Source organism: Enoplosus armatus, chromosome 5 (genome assembly GCF_043641665.1).
Source record: "Enoplosus armatus isolate fEnoArm2 chromosome 5, fEnoArm2.hap1, whole genome shotgun sequence".
Taxonomy (NCBI): domain Eukaryota; kingdom Metazoa; phylum Chordata; class Actinopteri; order Centrarchiformes; family Enoplosidae; genus Enoplosus; species Enoplosus armatus.
In genome coordinates this window covers 18574464-18594734 of record NC_092184.1, presented here as the reverse complement: position 1 = coordinate 18594734, position 20271 = coordinate 18574464, and the positions used below count along the sequence as shown (strand labels likewise).

General features: G+C 39.3%; 1 protein-coding gene across 1 annotated transcript; it reads right to left on the bottom strand.

Moving 5' to 3' along the window:
- Window positions 1-309: 309 nt before the first annotated feature.
- Window positions 310-18971, bottom strand: LOC139285839 (transmembrane protein 255B). Its single transcript, XM_070906505.1, is given in 10 exon segments — window positions 310-459; window positions 2716-2817; window positions 7412-7571; window positions 7783-7868; window positions 8119-8199; window positions 10752-10841; window positions 16862-16924; window positions 17148-17287; window positions 18763-18920; window positions 18922-18971. Coding segments are annotated over 10 exon segments (1062 nt in total). The 5' UTR covers window positions 18954-18971.
- Between the last annotated feature and the right edge of the window lie 1300 nt (window positions 18972-20271).

Below are 20271 nucleotides of genomic sequence, written 5' to 3'. Positions count from 1 at the left end.
TAACATTTCATTTACAAACAGTTTACAGGTTAAGACCTTTATGTTTTTGAACATAAGACAAAACAGTGAAATATGTTATAATCCTTGCATACATTTGAAAGTAGCAGGAAGCACTTTATATGAAACTTCCCATGTCTTATATTTCTGCATAATATTCAGACTAGCATATCTTTCTTTTAGGTTCATCTGTCGTACTTCCTCCTTTCCTCACAACAACATCAAAATAATAACAATAAAGCATCTGTTTATCCCTTTCTGTTCTTTCTGTATATGTTCTTTGGTGGTTTTGTGGTGAAACGCTGCTGGTGCTCAGGCGTAGAGGCCGGGGATTCTGTACGGCAGCAGGCCGGTCACCGGGGAAAAGGGAGGAGGGTTGGACTCCGTGTGAGGAGTCAATGATGAAGGAAAACTCTGGGGGGCAGCTGTCCCTTCTGCTGGAGGGAAATACATCGAGGCCCCCTGGGTGAGCAGCACAGGACAAAGGAAAGAGAGAAAAGAGAGGAAGGAAAGAAAGAAGTTGACTTCAAGTGTTTTCTTTTGTGTGTACGAACGCTGCAATTTGTGATAATTCAGAACGAATGTAAAGAGCGATCTCACAATGACTTCCAAAGCAAAGTTAAAACTGAGTCATAAACATAGATAGACGAATGGGAAAATCTATTTGATATAATCTACCTTTGATTAGTTTTAACTCAAAATCCAAGACCTCAATTTCTATTGATGTGGAAAACAGCCTTCTTCAAAAATTATAAAAACTGCTTTACTGTTCTGATGAAATTACAGCATTCCTTGTGCTAAACATGTGGCTTTATTACACAGATCAAGACTGAAATGCTAGATCAGATGTGGGTGATCAAGTGTCTTCAGTCTTCAGTCTTCTCCCACAATTTCTGTTCGTGTAAAAACACAGATATAGCTCTGGTTGATTTGGCAACACTCACTGTCAGGTGGTAAAAGCTAATGTGGTTTAATACCACATTATTGAGCAACTACAGAAGAGCAACTGGTGTGTCTGTATACAGCGCAACCAAACACTACTACTTCTTTAAACTCCCTGTGGCTGCGTCACAATAAATAAATTGTTTTTGCCAGTTGAGCGTCAAGTCAAGTCTTGTTTGCTTTTAATGTGAAGCAACTGCGGTAGGAGATGTTGGGTTAGCATTAGCAGTAACTTAATACAGCTCTGATCCGGCGTCAGGAGAGTGAACAGTAAATGCTGATAATCAATGAGATAAAATTAGTGACAGTAACGCTGGATTACACGCTGCATCGTTTCCTGTGAATCCCTCGTGCGTTTGAAGGCAATTTGAATCCAGCGTGGGAATGGCGGACTCCGCCACTACTATAAAAAAACTCCAAATTACTGAATGTAAATACGGTGAATGACGATTGCTGAAAAAAAGTCATCCATGAATAGAATCAAAAATGGGGTTTGACTTGATGTTATAGATTATAACTTTAAAGTTTTGAATTGTATTGTTGACATCAGCTCTTCTTCTTCTCCTCTGCACTGCTACCATTTTTATGGCACATTAATTGTTAAACTGGGGGATGTCGTCTGGTAAAGGACAGTAGACACAAGTGAGTGTCGTGCTCAAACACGATGGGCAACGCTGCTCATCCAAACTTTACCCTCCAGCACGAAAAAAAACTCCACAGGGGACCTCTAAAGAATATCAGTACTTCACTCTGTTTCGAGGCCAATCGAGGACAAACAAGATGTGATTTGCATTTGAATTTGGATAAATCAGTACCTCAAACTATGCAAATCAAGCTAACAGGAAAAAACATTCTTCACCTTCTTTTTGAAGTGTATTCCTGGAAACAGTGAGACGTTAATGTGATCCTCAGAGGTCATTACATACATACATCATGTTCATATCAGAACCAGCTGCCCGTGTTTATCCACATATTACCACCTGCCTTTAAATTTGAATTTTAAATTTCTAAAAGCCTTTTGTATGTCGGTTAAAATGAATGCCCAAAACCAAATTGTAACTACAGAGAAAAAGAGATTCTGGGTAGTGATGGTGCATACTAAATGTTTTAATTAGATTCATGTGGGGTTTGTTTTAACAGCAATGAACCGATTCGAAGCTACACCAACATTCACTCACACGCTCATAAACCAAAGAACTGGATGAAGGAAACCTTTGATATAACCAGAACAGAGAATATATCACTCACTGCAGTATACAACTACAAAAGTAGTCATAATATTATGTAGTAACCTTTCTGAAATACCAGAACAAACATACCAAATATGACCACTTGTTCCCTCAATTCATGATATCTCGTATCCCGTTAAGTCTTGTGTCACTTTATATGTATGTATATTAATTTTTGTCTATTAAATGTTTATGAAACCCTTTTGATCTTTTCACTTTTTTCGTAGGTGTGAAGTTTTTGTGACCCTGTATAGTTTGTAACAAGGAAAATCCATAAGTAGGCTCTTGGGGAGCATTCAAGCCCCGTGAATGAGGGGTGCTTCCTGTATAAACATGGTTTTCATCAATCAACAGTGGCTGTGCTCTAAAGGAATGGGTGTATGAAGGGTGGAGATGAGGAGGTTGGCGTGAGTTCCGTGATGGTAAGATGATTAGTCTCACAGGCGGAGGTGAAGACAGAGAGAGACAGAGAGAGAGAGAGAGAAACTAGACCCACACGTATGTTATCTTTTGCTGGTGTGTGTGTGTGTGTTGACCGCATACTGACTGGGTAGAGCTGGTGAACTGTGTGTGTGTTGGCGTCCATCAGCAGAGGAGCTGTAGGGGAAGATCCTGTGCTCTTAGAGGGCTCAGGAGGGCTCCTACTCCTCTGACACAAACAAAGAGAAACACACTCTGATGTATACTGTGCAGACATGAAAAATACAAAACAGTCACATTCAGCCATTACAAATCACTGATATAGATGATTAAGATGGTCCGATGAGTCTAAGTCTTAAACTAGGAACACACTCTGATTGTTTTGGCCGCGATCGTGCAAAGTCTGCACCATGGACAGTCAGATTAGATTAGATTTTGAACGTCTCACCTCCCAAATGAGCGTCAGGCCAGTTGGACTCATTGCAATGAAAACACGTCTTAGATTTATGAGTGGGATCTGAGCGTATCTAAATGTGGTCCTATGGTTTGGATAACTGGAAACTGAACGGAGACGAGCGCAATCTGCAATTTCAGTTCAGTCACAGACACTTGCGTCACGAACTAACTATATGAATGACAAAGAGTTATACAGTTATTGTAGATTCAAACTCTTTAAGGGAGCTCTCAAAAGAAAACAAAACACACACATTAATATTAAAAACTTAAAGCCCCTGACGACCTGATTTCAAACCTTAGGTATTTCTCTATAACATTAAAGGTTGTTAAATCATAAACTCAGTTAATCTGTTTCATTGAGACTGTGTGGGTGTGGTTTGGTCAGATTTGAGTGACTGTAACCTAGCAACATAAGCAAAACCCTGCGCCATTATTTATTTTATTATGTTTTGATTCAAATGTTGCTAAAACCTGATTGGCGGACAGACGTATGTAACGTCACCTTTTTCCGGACTGAGAACCGGCCACTTCAAACCAGTGAAATGAACCAGGACAAAAACACAAATACAGAAATCTCTGAAATAACCAAAAACGTCTTCCAAATTTGGCAGAATTCTGTTGTTTTCAGGGCCTCTAAATCAACAAAACCAGACATTTAGCCTTTAAGGAGGAGGTTAGGGTGGTGGACAGAGCTGTGGCAGAGTGACAGTAAGAAGTGGTTATATTGGAAGCACTGTACACCTGCATGAATACGACTGGACATCTATCAACGTTTCACAAACAGGTCACATGCACACTATCCTGCATCCCAGCTGCTTCAGATCGGCTTCACCTACATCACTATAACAAATCAAGCTGTGACTGGAACACAGCAAACAACTCAAAGTAAGGGAGTTGCCTCAATTTGCTGCACATTATTAGGCACACTTATCACTCTATGCACACAGTTATTGGCGAGCAGTCTTAGGAGTATCAAAGAGTCTCCATTTGGGTGGTCTGTCTGCAGCACACTTGAGGGTAAATCCAAAACTGTTGGAGGCTACAAATCTATAAATTCTACAAACTGTTAGTTTCCTTGTCTTTTATGAGATATACTGCAGCCAGATAGGGGAAACATCTGTAAAACAACTAATGTAAACATATTTACATGACATCTAATCATCTCAGGTATGTAGCAAATACTGGACGATCCCAGATAACACTTGTCACACCTACAGATCTGGAAACTTCTAGGGCTGATGGTATTGAATCATCAACACGAGGAGAGAAGTCTGAATACTTTCCTCCAGTGAAAACAGACTGACAACCGATTTAAAAACTATGACAGTTCAGGAAGTCTAATCTCTAAATTGTTGCTGCAGATAATGTTACAGAAAGGAGACCTTCTGCATGATATAATGGACAGATAGTAGTTTTGGCAGCATGCAGTGAAGGAGTTTAGGTTCACTGATGCCAGATCAGCTCGATCTCCGGCAGCATGAAGCTCAATGAACTCTCCATAGACCACAGCAACGCAGACCCTTTAGTGTTTGTAAGTCAGCAGGGTTGGTGGAAGCAGTTTCAGTGCTGATTTTTGGCAGGCCACACCCGTCTGTGGAAACAGCACCATATAGAGGGGTGTGCAAATTGTAGTCAGAATGGGTTGAGCTGGGAAGGAAGCAGGTTGAAGTTGACATAACCAGGCTGGCTCCTTTGCCAGACGAATCAAACACAAAATGTTTTTTCTTCATTAAGCGTTTGGTCGACAAAATGTCTCAAAAGTTAGTGAAAAGTGGCGATGACATTTCCCCAGAGTCTTTAAATTGTTGTTTTGTGTGTCCGACGGTCCAAAACCGAAAGATATTCAATCTACTAGTATAGAAGGGTAAATATCCACATTTGAGAAGCTGGAACCAGTGAATTTCTGGCATTTTTTCTCAAAAAACTAACCTAACTTTTTCAAAGAACAAAGTTCTTGTTCTTCTTTTCTCTTCCCTCTGTGCTCTTTCTCTGAAAGGAGCAGCAATCAGGGACAGTGACCTTTGTCTTAGTGCAAAGCCTTCAGACACACCTCTATCATCAAATCATCTCATCATTATATTTAGACACAGCTGGTATGTATTACAAGATATTACTCTGAGAGCAATTCCCCCCAAAAGGTAATCATTTATGCTATTGTTTGACATCAAACTCCACATATCAAGGAGAGTGGAAACCAAACTTTTGTTGACACTAGTTCCTGTAAAGAACACTATAAACTCCTTTCAAACTGAAAGACCACAGTAATATGATCAAACATGCACAGCATATTTCAACATAAGAAAGAAGATTGTATCAGATGGTTTTGGAGTTTTTAGGGAGAGTTTGGTGAAAAATGTGTCTTTGACTTAGCGTCTCTGATGGTTTTACAACTGGAAGCTGTAGGAGGAGGAGTGAAGGAATGCTTTAGATCCCTGTCGCTGATGGACTGGGGCTTAGTATGCAGAGACAATCCTGGGATTCCTAGCTGCAGCAGCAGCAGCAGCAGCAGCAGAGAAAAACTGACCTATGAACTACAAGTACATGATCTGATCTCAATAAACACTTCACAACACCTTCTGAAGGCTGGAGTGACAGGGTGACGATCACGTGTTCTTATTGTTTTATGTTTTTCTTGCTGCAAAATAACAGAATGAATGAATATGAGAGCCGATTTCCAGATCTAGTGTTTCTGAGTTGGCAGTGACTGTTTAACCACAGCATGTGAGACTCTTAACATTCACACTCTCACACTTAAATACAGCAGACTCATTTTCTTTCCCTCAAATGCATGTGGCTGGGCGTTGCGGAGGGTGCACCACATCTTTGCAAATTAGATGTAGCTACAACTAAAGACCTCATCACGGATTAGGAACTATCTCTGGCCACACACTTTGTGTTCCCACCAGATAATTATCTCAGTTGTAGCCATTTAATACTCTTTACACCTGACCTCAATCCCAAGTACACACGTTGTATTGATGAGGCTTTTCCGGTAGCTAAATTCAATTTAATAACAGACGAGGATACGACAAGTAATGTGAGACCACAGTCCATTAGAGGAAAAGAAAACTGCATCATTTATGCCATTTATGGTGTTTTAAAATACCACCCAACTCGATAACATTTATTGTGTCTTTGTTGCTGCCGTATGTACAGTATGTTTATTGTTACTTGTTTTTGATAGTGTTTGTTTGTTTGTTGTTTCTGCTGCCGGGGACAACAAAGATTTATTGAATTGAATTCTCTGTGAAACTGAGCTGAGAATTACATTCAGTTTGCCTCTGTTTCATCACTGTTGATGATCTGACACTTATCACATACACAGTGTACGGTTGAGTAGTTTTTTATAGATGAAAGTAGAGTTTCTGTTAAAGGCTTTGCTGTAAACAACTGAATATTTAAAGTAATGGCTCAGACATGAAGTTCTTTGCCTTTAAAAAACGTACAAAATTGAGGGTTTGTTGTGGTATAAATCTTTGAAATGAACTCCAGGCCTCCTCTGAACTCACTTGTGGTTTCACTGTTAATTCACATCAGCTGATCATTGCGGGATGATTGACAGGTCAATGAGTCCCACATTGTGCCTGCGGTTAAGTAAATTGTGGACGGAAAATGGACAAACTTTTGTGGACAACCCCACACGCCCTCGCTGTATCCACACACAGCTTGTGCATGCAGAACAATAAGTGAGAATGGCTTCATGACAGGAAGGCTGGATGCTATCAGTTTTCACTGTCATGGCAGACTTTGTGCATCAGGTGTCCTCTGTGGTACAGCTGGCTGGATATGACCTGCCATTGACTTTTCGGCTGTCTTTTCAATTTCATCTGCAGTTCAGCCAGCTATACAATAACACACTGCTGGCAGTGGAAATGAACAACCCGTCGCAATCTGATCCCTTAACCTTGTGCAGAGTTCAATCTTGTTAAAGAAAAGTTGATCTGCAAAATAGTGTGAGCAGTCAGCAGGGAGTTTGAAAGAGTGCGTGGAGCTGATTTCTCTTCAATTAGTCTTCAAAGTGGAAATTAGAGGTGACATAAATGCAAACATAGTCAGTGGAAGTAGGAAACGTACGTGAAACAGACACAGATTCAGTTTTGGTGACATGAATTTAGGCGCTGCTGCTCAAGCCTCTGTTTTGGAGTCCTTCTGCCTCCTAGTGGCCAAAAAATCCATGAGTGCAAAATCATGTAAAAGCAAATTTTGTCATTATGTATTAAGTGTTTTATTATTAAAAATCCTTTACATTTGTGCAGAGAAAATCCCCTTTAGACTTTAGTTACTCGCTTTTAATTGAGCTTAAATGTATCGAATGTGCCATGTCCACACAACATTTATAAACACATGTCTGAGTCTGGGCGTCTTACCAAGTCCTTGATGCTGCCCAGCACGGCTGTGGTAAGGATGCCTGTGAAGAAGGCCACGAGGTTCAGGCTGGTGAGGGTCCAAATTAAAATGTACAAAGTGAAGACCTCCTCACAGCTTTGTACTCCAACAAACTGATAGTAGTTGCTGAGGTAGCCTCCGCTGCAGAACACAACAACAGTTCCGTTTATTATGACTTGACAAGTCAATGACAAGAAAATCAATTAATGACAAGACGAAGCCTGTGAGAGTTTCAGAAATGCTAATTAGGATATTTAAGCAGATAATGGGTGTGTTTGTTTAAATTGTGATGACACGGCAGTGGTAACGATATACTGAAATAAAATGGTAAAATAATGATGCACTGTCTCACTTGGCGCAGTCGTACAGGTCGCAGCAGTAGCAGGTCCCACTTCGTACTGTCATGCCACAAGACTCATTTAGATTCCAACACGACACCTGAAAAAGGAAACGCAAGTTCAAAACGTAGTCACCTGCGAATACAACACAGACACGACACATCTGTAGGGATAGAAAACTACTTCCAAAGACTTAACTTAAACCCTTTCCAAGAGAAAATGGGGATATATCTGACATAAATTCCAATTTAGCTGGATCTGACCAAGCTTGCCTTAATTGTGACTCAGATTGTGATAACTTGTCTGATTTATGTTTTCCTTGCATACATCAGTTTATCAGTTTTACTCACAGAGGTGTAGAAATTCTCATAGAGGTAGTTGCCGCCGCCGCTGTAATATTGGCATCGCCCTGCCTTCAGTGGACGCACGTCCTGGCAAAGGTTAACATATGAAGAAATATCACCCACAGGGTTTCACTTCAAAACAACACCAATCATTCTTTATTCAGAATGAAACCAGAGCTAATGGGGCCTCGTCAGCTCTCGAGAAGACATGGGAGAGGGATCTGAACCTGATTTCAGAGACCCAACTTCCCATTCAGCCCCAGATTATTTGTTTCAGGTCTTAATGGGAGGACATAAACACACAAGTTAGGTCCAAACTAGTATTATGAAGGCAGACAGATTCTTCTCAGGGTCTTCTTGGATGTATTCATTAGAAAATGGGGCAAATACTTGACCTTTTCGGAGGGATCCTCACTCTGTGGGGAGTCGCATGTGTCATGTTTGTTTAGTGTCTTAATCTATGGATGGACATAAATATGTACTTGTTTTGTGCTTCCTTGTTTTGCAATGGTTTGTTTGTCGAGTTTTGTCTTGTTTTATTCGTCTGCGTTAATTAATTGTGTATATGATGACGAGTCGTGGGGTTTAGTGTGGGGGGGGGTTTGTATGCATATCCTGTGATGTATATTATTTTGTACTATGTTTAAGAAATAATAAAACACCGTTCAGAACAGAAATAAAACGTAAACAAACATAATAAACTGACACTCATTACATGAGATAATCTAGATGGCCATGTGTTCAGAGTGACTGAAACACATTTGAACTGAGTAAACATTGCTGAGTTTGCAGTCTGTCTGTGATCAATTTCCAAAACTCATTTAGTCCACTTTGAACAAAATATTTACGGCTCTTTTAAATTGGTCAAATAAACTTCACTTCATGGGAAATGGTGAAATTCACAGTACTCAGGTTGTTTTTTTTTGGTTTTGTTGACAGCATTTTGAATTATTTTATGGAATACAACATGTCAGACTTTGGTTGGGGAGAGAACGATAAAGTCCGGGACTTAACTTCTATCATAGTCCCTGAAGCGATGTGTGTTGTTTGATTTGGACCAAAACTTGACCTACGAAGGAAACACGTGGAAATATGCACTTTTTGTGTTGAATAATGATGTTTTTCTTTTGTGGGAAGTGTTTTTTTTTCTAGTTGATAATGTTATTGTCTGTATTACATCTGTTATGGGACCCCCATTAAAAATTAGACAGTACACCTGAAGGAGTTTATCTTTACGATAAATTTACGATATATAATAAACTATATATGTATATACGACCACCGTAAATATAAAATGTATTATAACATACGGTACAGAAAGGATCACAGACATGTGGAAAAGAGGATCTGCGATCTTTATCTGGTTTTGAATAAAGTTGGGGCGAGATGTGCTTTAATCCGCTGGACTTCATAGTTTACTACAATGTGAATAGAATATCACAAAACACACTAAAGTACTGAAGTAACTTATTGTAACTTGTTGTAATTCATTCTTACAGGGAGGCCTGCACTCTTTACTCTTCTATATACTGTGTGCACAACAGAGCTATAATTAAACTTTACATTATCTCATGTTTCAAAGGAGAACACTGGTGAAAATTATAGTTACAATCAATCGCACTCACAGTCAATCTGTGCACTAACTATGACGTTACAGGCAGCAGCCAGTTAGCTTAGCTTAGCATAATGACAGCATAGGGAAACAGCTAGCCTGGCTCTGTTCAAAGGTATAAACCTCCACTAACTAGACCCTCTAAAACTCACTAATTCACACTTCATCTGCACTTTCACACTTTAACAAATTCAATCCATAATTAATCCGTATTGTTGGCCGGGAACAGTGACGTAAAATACATCTTATGTAAAGGTTAAAGGGATTGTTAGGTGATCAATAATCATTGGTTGACCATTAGGTCCTTCACAGTTTGTGTTCTTACTTTAAAAAACTTTATGCTGAGCAAGTACTTTATCCTTGTTTACAATTTAAAATGTAGAAAATGCCAGTCAAAATGTGGTTAATTACAATTAAACAAAAACAAGACTCACTTACATCCGCCTGAGAATTAGATGTGAGATAGATGGTAATTTCTTTCTGAATAAATAGGGGGTTTTCTCCGATTCAGAACTAAATTAAATATATCTGTCTTTATTTTAGAGGGTGGAAACGGGAATGTAGCTTTGCGTTTTTTAAATGTGCAACATGCAACATCAGTCACATTCAGTAACTGTCTCTGAAGGCGCCCGGGTCATCAGACATATGGACGTATTAAGCCGAAGATGATTGGACGTCAGTCCTTCTACACTGATGGTGCCTCTCGGTCCGCTGCAGTCTTTTTTTTCTCATATTACGCATTCACTGCTGGTAATTTTCATGGTCAAAAAACAAAAAAAACAAAGTGAATGTTACAAAGACTGAGCTATTATTTGTGGGAACTCTTTTCATGGACATAATTGTGTCCATATTGCCCACAGAGTGATATTGGCACACGCAGCGGGCCAAGAGGCTGTCCAGGTGGATCACAGTCAACCAGCACAGTGGTTCATCATGTCTTCACCGTCTGCTGTTACTGCTTTGTTTCACCATCCAGTACAATCGTCTCTAGTGTTACAGCATATGCATGCAAGTGCAGGTAACTCACCACATTTAAGACAATACAGATGCCATCAATAACAAGGCACACAAAAGAGGTGATGATCCCAAAGCTGAGGAATACGATCGCAGCTGTCAGCTGGGAGAGGAATAAAGGGAAAAAAGCATTAATTAGAGTTTCCATATAAAGTCGTAAAAAAAACTAATAAAATACTTGTGGTATTTGACTGGAATGGGAGCCCAGTTCGACAAGAATCCAGATTTTAGCTGAGAAAAGCCAAAAGTTTTGCTTGCCCGAACACAGCAGTGACTGTTCTGAAACCGCCCTTTTTGTTCAATTTAATTTGTCTGAGAGGTGTGAAGCTATTTGGTTTCTTCAAAAAGTGCTTTGCTCAAAAAACACAGCTTTATTTTTTTTTTTAAATGAACTCTTTACCTGAAGAGAACATTGCTTTAAGCTTTAAATTTCTTATGTTTAATACTTGTGCTCCACTCTAAAAACTACAGGTTGCAAACAAAGTCATATTTGAATATTGACTACAACTAATTTGGATTCATATATGTGTTGTACAGGCTAATTTATGTATATGTGAGCATATGTAGGTGTAAGTGTATTCATATGTGTATGAGAATGTCACTGTGTACAAGAAATAATAGCTTATTTATGAATAATTTTGTCCCAATATTTCAAGCGTAAGACTTTCTCCACTGTAGCAAACTGCAGGTTATTCACATACAGGCTGCTGTAGTTTAGACTGAAAGAATTTCTCTTAAGGCCTAATATCAGTGTCAGAAGAAAAATATGATACCCGTCTTTGTTTGAATAGTGACTCTTTGAAATACTAACATTACAACATTGCAATGAGAGCAACATGTGTTGGCGCTCTGTGACTTATAGCCACTGACTGTGCAGAGTAGGGAGTCTTGACAGACTCGCCGTATCTTTCCTTCATTCTTGCTCTTCATTAATCACAATCCAATGTAATCTGTTTTCAAACGTTACTTTATTATTTGTCTTCTCTGACATTAGAAGTTCTTATCACGAAACTTATCTCACTTTATCCAAGAACTCCAGAAAGGAAGAATTGTTATTTCCCTCGGATGATCTGCTGTTTTTAACATTTTGGACATAAACCTGGATTGTTTTGACAGCACCCTTTGATAGCACATCAAGTAAGGATGAAGTAAAGAGCATGATTGTTTGGGCACGAACAAGTATGAACTGCACCCACAAGAAAGAAATATATTAGATTTTATTATTTCCTGTGTAAGAGTGAAACATTTGGCCTGATGGTGGTGATGGAGGAAAAGTCACAGAGATCAGACAGGAGTCAAAGCTGTGAAGTTGTTGATACAGTTCCCATAAAAAGTTAAACGTTTTGATAGGATTTACAGGCTTGGAGGTTTTCATGTTTTACTGTCTTACAACACAGACTCAAAGCAGATTTAGTGGGATTGTTTTTTTTTTTCCCCTTCACTGATCAAGACTACACACAGGTCATCTCCATTTAACTAAAACAGACTGGCTGCACCCGAGGTGGTTCCTACAAAAAGGGGGAATACTTACATAAACATGTATTTTGAATAAAAGACATTAAATCAAATTGGATTCAATGTTAAACAATAAACTTTCAAAGGGAATTAAGTCCTTTTTATAAACACTGTATACATCAATCTAGACCAAAGACAGACAACCAACCACGTGGAGGCACGTGGAAAAGGTATGTAATACACACCAGAACTACTACATCAGAACCATAAACATTTGACCCACACATGACATCTGATACGTGGAGGGAGAGCTAATTAACTTTTGAGTTTATTGAGACGACGTTTTTCAAATAACACGATTACGGCAGACACGCTCAATCACTTCAGCAACAACGTACATGGTTTCTTTCTTCAACAAATCAAATGACCTAACTTCCTGCTCTCATACTGTAAACAACAATACATCCAACAATCCACTGATTGGCCGTTACTTCCCCCCATCGTCTCCAGAGTCTGGTAGCCCCTTGTCTGTCAACGACATGCCCCCCCCCCCACGACCCGGTGTTTCGGTTTAAGCAGTGACTATGTTAACTGGTAATAACCATAAAACCCAAATAACAAACAAGCTATAAGTTGCCACTCGTGAGTAAGCCCTCCAGTGACTCTGGACATGTCTTACTTAACCCACATGCTTTCAAATCCAGAAATGGTCTGGGTTTGACGCACCCTGATGTCCTGGTTCTGACAGAAACCTGGCTTAAACAGAGCGTATAGAATTCTGAGGTTTCCTTACATGACTATAACTTGTAGAGAAAAGACAGAGTAGGAAGAGGCGGTGGTGTGGCTGTTTATGTGAAGTCATATTTATCTGTTACTGTTTTAAATACTGTCACTGTACCTCACTCTTTTGAATTTATTGCTCTGAAAGTTAACTTTTCTGGTAATTATTCAATTAATGTGTTGGGTGCATACAGACCACCCTCAGCTGCCGCTAGTGCATCTCAGAGATGCCAGTTCTTAGTGATTTTAACCTAAATTGGTGGGCAAACGATTCAATGAGTCTAAAAGAAATGTTGGACAATCTCAACCTGTCACAGCTGATTGATGAGCCAACCAGACCTAGTTGGAAGGACCCCTCAAAAGCAACATTGATAGATTTGATTCTATTGAACAGAAGATGGAAAGATCAAGCTCTAAGAAATTTTAAAACTTTTAATGCACAGGCTTTTCTCAATTACCTTGCTGACAGTAATATTATATAAATATTTTAAAAATGTAGTACTTGCTATCATCGACAAACATGCACCTTTTAAAAAGCTTAGGGTTAGATCAAGCCCCTGGTTCTCCACAGAATTATCAATGATATTTAAGAAAGAGACAAAGCCTGGGCGTACCGGTGAAGCAGCCCAGGAATAAATGCACATCCTCCCTGGGAAAAGCAAAAGCTATTTATTACACAGAATTAATCTCTAGCTCCTTTACAAACCCAGAAAAAGTTTGGAACGCAGTAAATGTAAATAACTAATCCACTATAACTATTCCTTCCTATGTTACGTTTAATGACTGCTCATTAAATAAGACATCTCAGATTTGCCATGCTTTCAACACACTTTTTGCCGCTGCGGGGAATCTGTTTGATGTGGCACACCCCAACTCTACTCTTCATAGTAAACCTTTGTTTTAACGTGCCCTCCTTAAACCGTACCTCTCAGTTCACCCTACAGGCCTTCAGGTCACCTGCTGTTATGGAAGCACTTCAAGATATCTATTGCAGGAAAGCAACTGGGGAGGATAAACTAGACCCTTACTTTTTAAAGCACTGTGCCCCATCCTCCGTCCTGTCTTGCTAAAGTCCTGGAGTAATTAGTTAACAATCAGCTAAAATCATTCCTCTCAAGAAATTCTGTGTTAAGTCCACACCAGTCTGGTTTCAGGACATAGTGCTGTCACTGCCACTATGTTGGTTATAAATGATATTGTCTCTGCTGTTGACAAAGGGAAATATTGTGCTGCCCTCGAACAAATCATTTGACACAGTTGATCATGCTGCTACAGATGCTACGTGACACTGGTTTTGATTACAAGTCCTGTAAATGGTTTCAGGACTATTTCCCTCATAGACAGCAATGTGTGATTGTGGGATTTTGGGTATTCTTACCACTGTCGAAGGGGGTTCCACAAGGTTCAATACTGGGTCCCGTCTTGTTCACAATCTATGTTACATCATCGATAACAAATTGCAATGCCCATCTTTATGTGGATGATACAATTCTGTATTGCTTTGCTAATACTGCACACTCAGCCACTGAAATCCTACAGCAAGCATTTGATAAACTGCAAGATGCACTTTTTAATTCTAAATTAGTCCTGAATGCCAACAAGACTAAATACATCCTATTCTCTAAAGCCAGAGATACTGTTGACTACAGTTTGCATATTACTACAATGAATGGACACAGTATTGACAGGGTCTCAGAGTACAAATACCTTGGTTTCTGGCTGGATCAACACACACTTGTCAGCATGATATGAAAAAAAAATGAACATTTGTACAGAAACAGAGCTAACTTTCCTTTGTTCAGTAGTAATTATTATTTTTTTTTTATGTATTTATTCTGTTGTACGCTGGACATCATTGAAAATGAGGGTATGCCCTCAATGATTCTTCGAGACTTAAATAAAGGTTGAATTAGTTACTTCTAGCTAATGTGCTTTTATTGTGATACCTCTTTAAATAGTTTTCACTTTGTAAAATAACACAGCACAGCTAAAAACACTTTGTATATTGTGTCAGTGGTGAGCAGGTACTCACAGGAATGTGAGAATGACAAGCAGTGGTATGCTTCACACATTTACATTGGCAGATAAACTGCCTCACATACAGCTATATTCTAGTGAAAGGAATGTATGTTGACAGCAGATTGGCATTGAGAAACTGTTTTTCCATTTATTGCAGTGGTTTAATGTAGCAGCAGTTCACCGGAGGACGGACACCTAAACGACTGCAGTTAGTTAAATGTAAAGCTGGGCTCTTCCTTACGTTCACAGGTCTGGCCTTGTGTTGAGTTATGACCATGTCTTGATATAAACTAACATGGTAAAAGATTGGTGAGGGCTATCTTGGCAGTTATTTGCAAAAGAGCGAAGGGAAATTGACGTTTCAAAAGCAGTTTGAATGGTAAAAATCGGTTCAGTCACTGTGGAAATGTCAATGTCCAACTGTCTTGCCCGCAAATTTCATGGCGTAGGTTTCAAGGAGTATAACATCAGTGAATTCGACATAGAGACCCAGGGAAACAAACATTGAACATTTGACCTCAGGGAGAAAACATGCTGAACATAAAACCCTTTGAAAGATCTCCTTAATGTGTCATATTAAGAGGATACATAGATACATAGATACGCTCCTGTCAAGCTGATCCGTTCTCGCGTGACAAACATGCAGTTTTCAATGATCCACGCCGATTTACCCGTCAAAATTCGAAATAATTTTTTAAACAATAGTTCCTCGACTTCAGACAGAGGAAGACAAAAGGAGGCTTCTCATTCTGAGCCAGGGATCATTGATTTTGACAGCTGGCAGATTTGATCAGATCTAGCTGAGTTACTTCCCAGAGTTGGCTGAAAACGCTGTGTGTGCCTGACTATTTAATTTAAAGTCGAGATGAAATGAAAAATTCCCTTTTAACCCTTTTAGATCACATCCATCATATTGTGCACCTATCTTACAATATATGTCAAAAAAATCAAAAAAAAAAATTAAATCAAAAATAACAACAAAATTTAAGTGTGCTTATATAAGCTTGAACCAACCAGTTTCAACCAATAATATCATGACATCCACTCATCAATCTTCAACTTTACTAGCGCTAAGCTAAGATTCATTAGTCAGCTAGCTAGCAAAAGCATGGTACGTCTGTTATGACACGCCCACTTTTCAACGTTCAAATCAAATTCCTCCAAAAGTTTCACAAACCTGACCTCGATGGCTTTACAAGACAAGTATCGCTCTCACAACTGCCCCATGCACACTGTTTCAATACAGTATGTGGGCTGCATCCAAAACCACACCCTGTTTAATTTATAGTAAATCACTACATTTACTGTCCACCATTTTATTTGAGTGTCCGAATTCTGTGAAATGTGTGAAATGTATCCACTATATAGTGCCCTCAAAAATAGTATAACTATAAACATGCGGAAATTATGTTGCAAAGTGATGATTATTAGTAGTGTCTGAAATTTACTCCCTTGAGTGAAGCATTGAGTGACTGTTATGGCGGGAGTAGGGAATCAGTGAAAGTGATTTCAAACACCAGTCCAAAGTTTGACAGACCTGTCGTGCCTTGTTACGGTCGCAAAGCTAAGGTTGGACAATTAGTGTTTGGGAGACGGGGAAAAGTAAAGCCTGACACGAGATGAGATTTGGGAAAGTCCCCAGTGTCACAGCAGGTGGCCACAAGATGTCTGTTGCAGAGCAGCACTGCTGGTCACTGTATTAACGTATTATATCTCTCCATTGGCCAAAATACACAGACTTTGGCAGGTCGGGCTGGGTGTGCACAGGAAAAACATGAGGAAAAATGATGACAGAGGATGTAGGTGTGTGTGTGTGTGTGTGTGTGTGTGTGTGTGTGTGTGTGTCAGGTGAAGAGTAGGAGAACATACCAGCTGTTTGCGGTTTTCTTCCAGGCGGAGTCCCAGAAGTCCCAGGAATGATCCTAGAGTCAGCTTCAGAGGACGTAATGTAATGAAGTGTTGGAGTGATTGAAGCATTGTAATGGATACCACATGCTTGAGGATGTTTTGGTATGTTTTTCTAATAAAAAAAATCCTGCTGATTTCCTGGTAGCTGAGAATTTTAAACGTTTCCGAGTTCAATCTGTCATCTCGCTGCATATCTCACTGAATGAATTGTGGCGGGGAATTACCGAGGGACAAATAAAAAACTTACGATAACACCAGAGGCGTAGCCGGTCACATTCAGGCTCTCTGTGCGGGTCGTTGAGTAGACTCCCAGCACCACCAGCAGCAGGGACAGACTGAGCATGCCCAGTACCAGCCACAGAGATCTCCTGACCCTCACCATCGTCTCTGCAACCCCCAGAGGAGAAAGAACAGTCCTGTTATATGTTATGTGGTACAGTACAGCCCAAATTAAACACAATAAACAAGACTGCATGCTTGCTAGATTTCTAGTTTAATTTCAAGGTCAACAAACAAACCTAATTTAAGATGATTTAATTTAATTTAACTTAATTTAATCATGAAAACAACAGTACAAACCATATGTCTCCCTCATGTTCAGTTCAAATGTCATGAATGTTTACAGCTCAGTATATTCAATGTAACTAACAAACAAACCTACTCAGATTTAGCCAAACAAACTTCAGCTTTTAAATTACACCAACAAGAAAATGTTCCTTATTAAAAAGAAAAGGAAAAGATCAGAGGTAGTCCTACAGAGGAGGACATATCACTCTCGAAATAAACACACACATTAAATCATTTAGTCTCTATTTAGGTACAAATTGTCGTGGACTACAGAAGATTATTGTGTTCACTACATGCCCTTCAAGAGGGCAGCAGCTGGCAAACATAAAAACAACATCTCTCAAAACCGCAGTATTTTTCTCCGCCTTTTCTTTATTTTCTAACATTTACTCATCAGCAATTTGTATAGTCAACAATTATTTGTCTAGACTATGAGACAGAAAAAGCGACTGATGCACCGTACTGTTTCTTTTTTCCTTTAATTAAAGACAGCATTCATTATCCCCCCCATTCATGTGTTTTTTTAAATGTATATCCAAGCTTTAATAACACATTTGCTTAAAAGTGTAAACGGAGAAAAATGTTTTCAATTCCGTCTTTTTGTTGTTGTGTTGTTAAGTGAACACCAAAGGTCATGCTTACAGCAATAATACCAAAATACCATTTACCTCTATGTAAATTATTCTAAGGAAGTGGCCTCAACCCTAAAACTGGTACACTAATACTAATTTTAGAATAACTAAACAGTATGAGTATACTAAATGTGGAGGAATATTGTACAAATATATTCAAGTGATACTGTAAAAGATAAAATGCCATGAAGTAATATCATCAGTATTTACTCAATATCAAAGACACACATTAGTCATATTAAAGGACCCAGATCTGACCCTCTAACACAGCACGCAGCCCTCTTATTATTATTACCTTTCTATTGCAAAAACACAAATAAAAGTGAAAACAGAACAACCCTCTGTAAGCCTATCCTCCTCATTAGGCTATAACACCACCAGGGCTAAACGTTTTATTGTGAAATTATTCATCACTCTGAGCGGACACACATAAATAAAAAATACACAATTAATATGAGACTAACTGAACTTAAGGTTTGTGCCTCACATCATAAAATACACCTGATTAGGCCAGAAGAAGATTGAAAGAAATACAATTTAAATGCAATAAGGTCAACAGGCTGAGTTCCGAAGAGTAATATAGTAATTAAGGTAAAACACATATTTAATGCACCTGCCCCTGCCGCTGTCTCGCCATCACCATCACCGCTCCCAGTAAATTACCTGTTGCTTGGCACTTTGGCGCTGGTTTGTCCCGGCCCGTCGCTCCCTGGATCCTTGCAGTCATGATAGATCCGCCCCGTTCAAATCCAGATTCCCCGCTGACAGCTTCCAAGTCTGGGACCAGTTCGGGTTCCAGTTCGGGCTTACAAATGGTCTCTCAAAGCTGTGCGAGTCCTGAGTATCACAGGCATCTACTGCGTGGATGCAGGTCTGCTTCAGCTCCGCTTGCCGAGTGAGTGAGACGTTCCGGCCTCTGCTGCATTCAAGGACAGTCGGAAACGTGTATGTCTACTGCTGTCAAAACACTGCTGATAATTACATATATAGGCTACAATAGCATTTCATTAGCGGTCTTTTCAAAATAAACATTTGATCATGTAAAAGTTTTAAATCAAGCAACATTACATAAGTTTGTCATGGGCTTAATGTGCTGCTGCAGGGCTGTGTGTGAACACATCATCCCTTGTGCAGAACAGATGTTCATCCGTGGGAGTTTACCTGTGGGTTTTAGGCCGGATTAATGTACTCTGGGGGACAGGGAGATAAAATAAACTCCCCTAACCCCATGCTCCTTCCACTCTCTATGAAATGTGTTTTTCTATGACCCAACTCTATTCACTCCCATATGCGTTGGGCGGTAGTTTAATTAAGCACATTGTTTTGTGGAATATACAACATGTGATCATAGAAGTTAAATAATGACGACCTTAAATTAGAGTTTAGAGGTTCCAGGGCCTCCAGATTTGGTACTAAAGCAGCAGCAATGGTAAAGGCCATTATCATGTCAGTTGATATCGTGTTTTCTGGTGCATATTCCCAAACATTTTTTTATTAAATTAGATTAAATCGAACCAGGTGACCCAGAGTAAGCATGTTGGGCCCCTGGAGATGTGGAGCCTCTAGACAGTTGCCTGCTTTGCCCAGTTTGTAAAAAAGCCTTGTCTGGAAGAATAAAGGATGTGCACCAGACAGCTAAAATGATACTGACACATTCTTGCACAACATATATGATGACTAGTTAGACAGTTACTTGGAGAAAGCCTGAGAGGGAAAACAAACCTTTAGTCCAATAAACTTCAGGCTTGTGGCATTTATTTTCCTTCCTCTGCTGCTATTTGTTGTGCAATTTATTTAAAATGTTTGCATATAAATATCACCTGAAAGTGTATAGAAGTACATATAATAACTGATGTTTTTCTTTTGGCTAAATGCATGCATGTTATATTTTTTGATGTTTGACATATAGCGGTGTCTTGTAATCACATGTGACATGGGCCAAATGTTTGGCATGACATGGAATTAAACTAACAAGTTAAACAATGAACAAAAACATGATATCATGCTAATCAACACTATATGATTCTGATGTTTCACTGTATAGATTGCACTCGTTATGTGGGTTACAATTGAACTGGTTGTAAAACAGTGAAAACAGCTTTGGTGCATCTTCAGGAATATGACTTTTCCTGACTCAGATTTCTTGCACAGATGACGGCTGTGACGCTGCCT